The sequence below is a fragment of the Dermacentor andersoni genome, chromosome 11 (genome assembly GCF_023375885.2).
Source record: "Dermacentor andersoni chromosome 11, qqDerAnde1_hic_scaffold, whole genome shotgun sequence".
Lineage (NCBI taxonomy): Eukaryota > Metazoa > Arthropoda > Arachnida > Ixodida > Ixodidae > Dermacentor > Dermacentor andersoni.
The window spans coordinates 33,648,606-33,658,825 of NC_092824.1; the positions used below are offsets into that span (position 1 = coordinate 33,648,606).

Here is a 10,220-nt window from a genome sequence, read left to right on the forward strand (position 1 = left end):
AAGCTGAAGGATAGATAGCCTCCGAGTTTGGCGCATCATAGTTGCCAAAATTGGAAGCAGTGCTGTCTATGCGAACATTCAAAATCCAATTTTAACAGCGCGCCACAGGGACGTTCAGTAGGTGGGGTGTTGCAGGCTCCACCCTGCTCTGCCATAGCCTTCGCAGTGGAAGGCACTGAAGAACGAGCGGAAGCACCGCAAAGGGGATCACAGGCGATCTTTGATTCCTAATAACTGCACTTTTGCTGAACGCATTGAAGTACTTGTGCTGCAAAGTATTCTAAAACAGTCTGTTTTGACGTCAAATGCATTTCTCGACTTTGATAAAACATGGTTCAGGACCCCTTTAAAGGAACACTAAGATAGATTGATAGATTATACGTATGGTACAGTAACCTGGTCAATTTTATAAGTGGAAGCTTCTTATGCCAGAAAGAAAGCAAGCAACTGAACAAAGGTGGGGAATCCCTGACTTAGTAGTACTTCTCGATCATTTCTTCCCTTTTTGCATTTGTGCAAGACGAACTTGTGTTTCGTTTATGGTGCTACTTTTTCCTCACAGAACCACTGTTCTAATTTGTTTTTCTGGTGCAGAAATGAAATGACATCACTCATCTGTGTCTTTGGAGGTCACTAATTGCATGTTCCACTGGTAGCGTTTCAGGGCTTTACACCACTCTTTCCATTTGGTTTACATTCGCTTAGTTTAAATCGAGCACTTGGAACACGTTCACCTCGGTCACTCAAAGTGCGCCATGTTCCAGTTTAGAGCACTCGCAGGTGCTCTCACTTTCAAGCTGGGAGCACAAATGAGATCTGACAACCTCAGTCACATGACTTTTCCAATTCATCTGGGAGCAGCTGAATGTTCGGTTTGGCTCGTATTTCTCTGGCTCCAATATAGAGAGGGCTCCACATCACTGCAAACCTAGTTGGAGCATACTAGCAACCAGTCGAACGCACAGTCAACTGTAGACATTTTCGAACCATGCCAGTGTGTGCCAAACGGCCTTTCCGCAACACATCTGGTGCATCAGCAGCTGTCGAGAGCAGCACTAGGCTGGAAAGGTGTCCTTTGGTTATTTGGCCCCATGTAAATTTCCTTGCGAGGCACAAGGCTTCTCTATTTTCTCTTTCTCAAGCAATGCACTCTTCGAAAGGCATGGGGATGCGCTTCTGTTTGGAAAGTAGCATCATTGGAACTGATGTTGCTGACACCAGCCGAGTGCCACTAGACTGATATCATTTCGTGTCACTTGGCTGTGTGCTTTGCATGTGTGGCAAAGAAAGCATAGTGTGGCACAAGAAAATTGACATGCTGTCGAAAAACAAGACTAATTTCAGGCCTAGCGCTGCTCTTGATGGCACGTATTGCACCACTAGCAAATGTGGAGAGGCAGTTTGGCATGGGCTTCCGCGATGCGTAAATTTTTGGAGTCTGACCTATATATTTTACTGCTGTTTGACCACTCAAGTCTTCTGACTTTCTGATTTGCAAGCCGATAGGGCAGTTGAGACTTGATCAAAAACGTAGATAAACAGCATCACATTTATTATTCTCCTACAGGTGGTCTGCACTGCTGTTGCTGTCATGGCAAGAATGCAGACAGCGGTGCTAGCATAGCAGGTTTTGTTTCAGGTGAGGAGAGGCCCTACAGAATCTGAAATCGTTACATCTGTTGCACTTAATAAGGCACAGGCCTTGCACGTAAGGTGCTGAACGTACTCACAATATGCATAGAACATGCGTAACACTTGTGCAACAATCCTTATAGAGTGCCCAATGTATTCAATACGCACTGCAGGTGAAAAGGGTGACTGCGATCGAAAGTAAAGAGGGGCAATCATTCACGGGCACCGAACGGCGCAATTCAAAAATTGGAATACAGAGCTCCGAAAGATCAGTGGCAACGCGGTGGCTTGTGTTAACGGTTCCGTGGTCTGCACACTGTGACCAAGTATTGCTAGAGTGCATACGAAACAGCTGGCCCAAAGTGTTCCATAACTAGCGTCACCTATGGCACTACCCAAACCCGTGTCAGCGGCATTTCGTGCAACGAGCACAGCACGAAGCCAGTTCTGGCAACATTTCGATCTCATGAACACTTCATGACCTAAGCATTCACCGTACAGACAGAAAATCTCTTAGCCAGGAACACGCTTTCTCAACCACGGATTGCTAATTACAAACTCCAAAGCCAGAGCACTTCAGTTATGCCGTTGGTGGCACTTTAATGATACGAATGCTAACTCAGCGCGAGCCGCGACAGCCTTACTTGAACTCATCCTGACGGATGAACTCCACAACGATGTCCTTCTCGGGTTGGATCTGCAGCATTTTGAGCAGCAAGCAGAGGAACGGCGCTGGCTTCACGTTGCCGCCGAAAACACCACCGATGAACCGCAGCTCCATCGCCTTGTCGACCAGCAGTTCGGCTGCAAACACCGAAACGCGAGTTGTACAACGTGGTGCATTCACAATGCCGAGGAAGTGTACCTGTTAGGGCGAAGCATTCTTCTTTCCAGTATCGGGAATCGTAGATGCGCGATCTGATGATCTTCTCCACCAAATACTGTGGGTTAGTACCGCGCACCGATTGCGCGTCCTTTACCGTGCGATTCGCCATTTTGTTTGGCGTGCGTTGTGTTTCGATGATTATCCGCTGTGCCACCGGCGCGCAGTACGCTCTAGCGATGTAATTATAATGGATAGCAATTTTTCATTTTCATTTATTATCTTTTTTTTTGCTGCTTGTAATTGTTTTTGGCGCCTGTAGTACAGAACAGCATGACCTTAGAGATTTGTTTTTCTTTTTTTGAAGGAGCTGCCACTGAGTTATTTGATGGGGCGGATGTACGGAGGCGTACGTTTTTCCTTGTACATTCACAAAAAGTTTCTCGCTTACCACAACTCTGTTATTCCACAAATTTTGCAGAAATGTACGTTGTTACTTGCTTGAATTGGCTATTTCTGACTAGAGTGTACAAATACGGTTGAGTGCATGGTTGAGAGGGACGAGCGGCTGGAGTAGCGCATGCTTTGCAGCGAAACGCCCGACGACGAAAAATATTGCGGCAGCGCTGCGATCGAACTGGATTGAAAACCCCTCAATGCCTAAAAGTAGCGCCAACCATTTTCCTCATCGTCCTTTCCCCTCCGCTGCTCGACGCGGCTTCGACAGTGGCGCCGACTATGCCGACCCTGCCGTAGCAGCCGACGGTTAACGCCCTACCGGAGGAAATCCGCGGAAAATTTCGTGCGAGCCCTGCTAAGGAATTTTTGAGGCGAGATTTTGCTTCATCAGTCAGTAACTGGCCTCGATAATGCCGTGTTGTAACTGCGCAATATAATGGACAAAATAACAATTATTTCAGGTGTAAAGCATGCGCGCGTTGAGAGTTCGTGTTGCTGAAGCGCGACGCATGCACGCGGTGTGCGCAAACACGCGCGAATTACCAGAATTTCGAGTTTTCGATGCGGCGCTTCGGGACGTTAAAGACGTTAAACACTACAAAACAACTTAATCCATGCGGGCGTGCATTGAAGCTGAACGACTGCATTCGTAAGCCTTAGTGAGCCTTGCAAAAACGTAGACGATGTGCTAACTTCTGGTGGAGCTGAAAAGAGTTGCCTGAATAAAGTCACTTCCCTGTCACACGCCTGCTGCGGATGCGAGCAGTTTCGTCGCAGAACAAAACTATGAAACAAAGCGAGCACTTTCGAAAAAAAAGTCAACCTAAACGCGCTAAAATCCGCGAACAGCATGGACACATACGCAAGCCACCTTTTTATCGAGGTAGGCGTAAACTAGGTTCAAGAGAAGAGGTAATAAATGACTGTGGCACTTCACGAAGCCGTGCGTCTTTTGCAACCTCCTTGAAGTCAGCCCGCCTGACGCTTTTCTTCTTTGTTCCGGATGGTTAACAAAAAAGCCTTTTGCACTCGTCTAGTCGGCTGCGGCAACCAAAGGCGCAGCAGCACGACATCACAATGAAGTTCTATTATAGTCCATAACACACTTGATCTGCTCCGCTAACGCACTCGGTCAATCGGTTTGCGCGTACTTTCTTCCCACTGGGTCGAAAATGGCGGTCGGAGCGCGCTGGAAAGAAAAAAAATTATAAAAGCGGAACGCGAGCTTCCGCGTGATGCGGATTGGCCAATGGGGGAGCGAAGGAGGATGGGGCGACAGGAGGCGGCGAGGAGGTAACGCCGGGGAGAGCCAAAGCCACCTAGAAAAAAAGGTGGCTTTGGGAGAGCGGGATGATGGATAGATCTAAGAAGTGCGCTACTTTTGAAATATTAAGGGGTTTTAGTGTATGTTGGACCACATCAAGGTCGCGCCGTTGAAAACTGTTGCCGATTATGCTCGGCGGGGTCGTTAGTAGTGCTTCGCGTGCTGCTGTTAGCGATTAGACCGCTCAAATTGTGTTCTTAATTACATTGAACGTGTATTTATGCCTTAAGAATAAATTCCTTTGTGATTTTATGCTGCAAGATTATTGCGTGTGCACTGCGGCCATACTACCGGCACTGAAGATAACTGTTGTCAGCGTCGGAGGTCGTCAAACGAAAAAATCATTCCCAACTACAACCACGCCGGCCCTCCGCGTGGCGCAGAGCCGTTACTTAATTAATTGATATCCTCAAAGTAGAATGCGCCAGAAAAATCCTAGAGTACGACCTAAGCACAACTTATAGACATGATAGCGTCGGAGTTTAATTTGAAGATATACCAGAAAACGTAATTCTGTTACGTGGAAACTCACACACATACCTCTTTTCTATAGCGTTTTTACCGTTCATAGGGAGGCGCGGCCGGCTTGGTTCATTGCAACACCATTGCGCTCGCCTCCACGAATCCGGAGGATAGCTGCAGTAGCCGGGAAGCGTCACAAGCAGTCAGGGATCTTTGAATGCTATGGCGTTCCATTCTTCAAGTCGAAGTTTATGCGTCCTCCAGATTTTTGTAGTTGCCTTGAAGGACAATTATTTTGCTTGCTCTACAAGCAGCATCGGTCTCTCGTGTGCATCCTTGCGCATGTAATTTTCTATCAGTAGCTCATGCGAAACGCAGATGAAAAAAAAAAGAACTGTAAGCTTGCTGCATGCCGCTTTCGCAAACGAAAATTCGGAGGACGCTTAAGCTTCGCCTTCAAAGGGCCCCTCACCAGGCCCGGCCATATTGAGTTTACCAGCGCAGTGCATACATTGCGTGCTAACGATCGTGTCTGTTACGTGTTACATCCCTGCGCGCCGCGGAAAGAGCTTACATTTCAAATCAAACGCCATTTGTCCTTCTCACGGGCGCCGTGCTCCCATCGCAAGAGTCGAGGTATATCGCACAGAGGGTGAGGCGGTGGCGCCCGGCCGGGCCGCTGTATCTTCAAGGCTATCTGCGACGGGTACAGAGTCTGCACTGCGCTGTGTTTTCACGGCATAGTTCGCGTTGATGCGAGCGGCTGCACGAAGGTCAATTCGCTCGCTGCTGCTGCCGCTCTTCCTTACTGCAGCGTTTTGACAGCGAGTTTCTGCGGTGATCGAGCGAGATGTGTTAATGTTGGCTTGTGCGCGCTTGACGCCTTGCTTGTTAATTTAGTTAGTATGCCTATGTTTACAAGTTTATACGGCCGATAATGCTACTATCCTTACTTCGTATAGCTGTCCACTAATTTGCTATCGAAATCGATGCTTCGCCTTTCGCGCGAAACCGCGACTTTTTTCTTCAACGGCTTGGCTAACATGATCATGATACCGTGTGGGTGAAGCACCGCACTGAACAGGAAAAAGCGGAGAGAGCACAAGGAAAACGACACTCGCTGCACACGCAACTGCTTTATTCAAGAGCAAATACTTCATATTTATGTACTGCTTGTACGAGGTGTGTTCAAAAAGAAACCGAGCTTTTGCTATCACAACTTTGTAGCAGAACAAGTGATCAGGCCAACAAGGCGGCCGTCATTCTTTATTACTTTTAGACGATGGTGATGGTCCTCTGTACAAATAGCACATACCCACCGTGGGTGATTGGCCAGAAATTGGTTGGTTTGGAGCAAATTAAGCAAAAAAACATTTTCTGGGAAAAAACTGAAAAATGGCGAATATGTATTATGCTTGGTGTTCTAATTAATTATTATGTTTGACTGTTTTGGGAAGGCAGCCCATTGAAATCAAGAATGAAGATTTTTATAGCAGTGCAAACATTATGGTGGATGTATCCCAATGTGATCAATCGTTTCTGGTGTCCTGCACTGTATACACAAAGGAGATGGCGTCAAACCAGCCCTGTGTGTATAGAAATTTAGTGTCGGGATTGCGGTTGCTAAATAGCCCCCCACTTCGTCTTCAGGAGCACCTTCCTCGCGCATTGGTCATCGGCTAGGTTACCCCCCTTTTCTGCGTCACTCCTCTTGGGGCGATAACGAAGAACGTTGCTTGTGGCCGCAAGCTCCAGCTGGCCACTATTCACGTACCCCACAGTATTGAGTACACCTTGTCGCACCGATAGCTTCACTACTTCAGAAGGTCCAAGAACCCTTGCTTCACTGGCCGGTAGTCCCTTCCGAACAAGCATAAGGTCTTGTAGTTTAACGTCTGGTATACGGCCTTGGCACCTCGTGCCAAAGTGAAACTTCGTGGTTTTTCTATACCTGTAGCGCTCCTCGTATGTTTTGCAACGCTCAGTCAGCATTAGACGCCATTTCAAGCTCTCAATTGTCTGCAGTTAGCTTTGGAACTTCACCATAAGCATCAAAATATGGGCTGCACCCACAATTGACACATTTGTATGTGTCAATTTGTAATGAGCCACAACCGCTTCTAGGCAACATTTCCAGCCGCGGTTAAAACATGGATGCATCGACATGAATTGTTTCGAATCGCGTGTCACCCCCTCCCTGCCATTCAATTTAATTCCCTGCGGGTGATAGGTCGCATGACGTCGCAATATGACGCCACGGTTCTTTGCCCACTCTTGAGTCTTTATGCTAAGGAATGCAGGCCCATGATCGATATTACAACCTTCAAGTCGAAGAATATTCCTCTCTCAAGGAGGGCTCTCACACTGTTTGCATCTTCCTTGCCGGGCCGTGCGGAGTGTTTCCGAGTCTTTCTTCAGGTGCAACCTATAACAAGTGCGTGATAATGTAACTTGTTCCTGGTAAAGCACGAAGACTTCGCAGCAAGGGTAATAAAGGACACTTTTCCAATAAACGGAATATTCTAATGCTTAATAAGACATGCGGCAGCTTCGTTTTTCTCCAAATGCAAAGTTCGAAAATTTACAGAAAAACCGCTGAAATTGCTGTAGTTATAACGGCATGTCATTTGGTGCCGTGTGCGGAAGCCAATATCATGGCCGCTGGTTAAAAAAGGTGCGGCTTGTCGCGTGCATCCAAAACGATGTCCTCCGCCGCGGCGCCACCAGCCGGGACTGCTTGTCTGGGCACGGCCGGTCTCGAGGAGTGCGCGCGCTTCTAAGGAAAGCGCGCGCTCCCCTAGAGACCGACCGTGATACGTCAGGAACGCGCTTGGAACGCCGTCGCCCGACGCGTCCTGTCCTCCGCAACTAGCGCCGTTCGGCCCAGCCAAGCGGCCGAGAATGCAACTACGGCTGTCACGTTCGCTCTCATTGAAACCCGGCCGCAGCGGCCAGCCGCACACTTTTTTTTTTTTTTAATGCAGCGGCCATGCCAGTATGTTTTACGTGCAATTGCGGCAAATATGACGACCCTGTTATTTCGGCGCCATGGAAGGAAGCTACAGACTTGTATGTTTTACGGGAAACTCTCGTAAATGTGGCGGCCTCTTGAGTCCAGTAAAAAACAACGGCGCATTTTTTAAATTGTGGTTTCACTATCGTTTAACCGTCCTTGTTGCACGGCGTTTTTAGCGGCTAATTATTATTAGGTCATTCATCACAAAGAGCAAAGCGGTAAAATTCTGGCGTCACACCTGTCGAAGGTGACTTCGGTCTGCCTTGCCACAACACGCCGCGGTAGCCCATTGACTATGGCGTTGTGCTGCTGAGCTCGAGGTCGAGGGTTCGATCTCGCTCATGGCGGCCGCATTCCGTTGGTCGTGGAATGGGAAAATGGCCATGCATAATGCCAGATGGTCCAAATTAATCCGGAGCTCTCCACTACGACGCGCTCTACACAAGCAGTTTGTGCTTTTGGCACATCATATCCAAGAATGACATTTGTGGAAGCCATAGGAAGCCAACAAATACTGACACCAAGGACAACATAGGGGAAATTACTTGTGCTTAATAAATGAAATAAAGAAACGATAAATTAATGGAAATGAAAGTGGAATAAAAACAACTTGCCGCAGGTGGGGAACGATCCCACAACCTTCGCATGGAACAGTTGATATGACTAATAAAAGCGGGCCCCTCGGTTAACCCCCTTTCTTCTCGTTATTACATAACGAGGGTCTCGAATCTGGCAACATTGATGGCATCAGGTAGTATGTGTGGCTTTATTAACAGGTTGCCTTCACCCAAAAAGATCACGTTCTCGTGACGCCTGCGGCAGAAAGGATGTGGATCCGCCGCCAAGGTCTGTGACTGGTGGCGCTCGCTAACTCTCCCAGGGTTCTACTAGGAAACATAAATACCCAAGAAAGTCGACGGGCTAAACGGCGCCGCGGTAGCTCATTTGGTAGAGCATCGCACGCGGAATGCGTATACGCTGCAGCTGCCCGGAAGCGTGAGAAGCAGTCAGGGATCCTTTAATGCTATCGCGTTGCACGCTTAAAAGTGAAGTTTAAGCATCCTCAAAATTTTATCGTGCTAGCGCAAACTAATCCTTAGAGATGATCGCGGTGTGTGTCACATTGCGTAGCAAATGCGCGCGCGCCAGTTTTCTTTATGCCAAGGACAGGACCAGAAAATTGGGCAAAGTTATAGCATTTAATTTACCGCATCACATAAATCCCAGCACTTACGTTGGATATCCGTAATCATTCAATTTGTAGAATATTAAAAAAAAAAAGATCTTCGAGACCCATTGCATGGTGTTTCGCGTATATTAACAGTCAAGCACTACACAGGTGCTAAACAATCATGGGCGGTTTTTTACCACCTGGGAACACAGTACCGTGGGAACACAGTGAGATACAGAAAAAAAAAAAAACGCACTCTCATTCAATAAATAAAGGTGAATGACACATGATACAAGGATAAGGTTACCACAACACGGAAGAGGAAATAACCATTAACGTTATTTTGCAAGCAAACGTTCCAGGAACGGTAAATCTAATCCCATAGCTCGTAGAGGAAATATTCGTCAGTCGGAGGTCACAAGGTTATCGGAGAGAACGTACCATTCCCTTATTGCACTCGGGGAAAAAATGATTGCCTCAAATCATTTCAATAATGCTTGTATTCTTTAAAGTGTTAGGTATGCTTAGCTCGAGTGCTTCTTGTGGTAGACGAGGATGAATAACTGCTACTGTCGATTTGTAAGGCCTACGGGCGGGCGTTCCGGATCTTCTACATAGCGTCGCGCGGGCCCATTGTCCTCCCATTTTCGTACCAGTGCCGCCGTTGTCGCGTCCAGCCAGCTGACGCCATATTGGACGGCCCGACTTCGAGGAGCCCGTGCTGCACTCCCCCGACGATATATCCGCCGTCTTATCGGTAAAGCGAGCTGACGCTTGCGTTCAGCCGAGGCTGCCGAGCTCGGTTTGCCGTCAACCGCGGTTAGCGTGCTAACTGCCGTTGGCCTGCGCGGTGTAACTGCCCTAATCAGAGTTAACGGCAACCGCGGTCACGGTGACTATACGGCCGCCGAAACAGTCGCTTCGCTTGCTGCGTAACCGTGCTATAGATGCATTAGCGATGTCGTTAGGGATACCCTTGTCGCGAGGGTATTACGATTCAGAATGGCGAAAGTGCGAGTAGCTTTTCTGAAGCATGTCAACGCTGATTTGAGGTTAAGGATGCAAACGCGTGTAACGGTTGAAAATACAGCAGCGATAATTGGTGCGTAAACTCGGCTGTGATAAAATATTACCCAGCTTTAAAATAATGTTCGCTGCTACGTATGACATATAATCACAGGGCTTCTAAAAACAAACATGTATATAGGTAGATTAGAGTTCTGTAGTTAAAAAAGTTAGAGAGCAACCTTGTGGCCTTGCGCTTGCTGAAACGAGAGTCCTACAATGGCGCAGCTAATAGTGTGGCTCAATTCGCAATGATGCTGCATGATAG

General features: G+C 47.7%; 1 protein-coding gene across 1 annotated transcript in view; it reads right to left on the reverse strand.

Moving 5' to 3' along the window:
* Nucleotides 1-3,043, reverse strand: part of Prp38 (pre-mRNA processing factor 38) — a 36,854-nt gene extending 33,811 nt beyond the window's left edge. The window contains exons 1-2 of the mRNA XM_050167245.2: nucleotides 2,498-3,043; nucleotides 2,277-2,436 (exon numbers count right to left, since the gene is read on the reverse strand). Coding sequence (XP_050023202.2) covers nucleotides 2,277-2,436; nucleotides 2,498-2,627 — 290 coding nt within the window. The 5' untranslated portion in view covers nucleotides 2,628-3,043. The remainder of the gene's footprint in view (nucleotides 1-2,276; nucleotides 2,437-2,497) is intronic.
* Nucleotides 3,044-10,220: the final 7,177 nt, after the last annotated feature.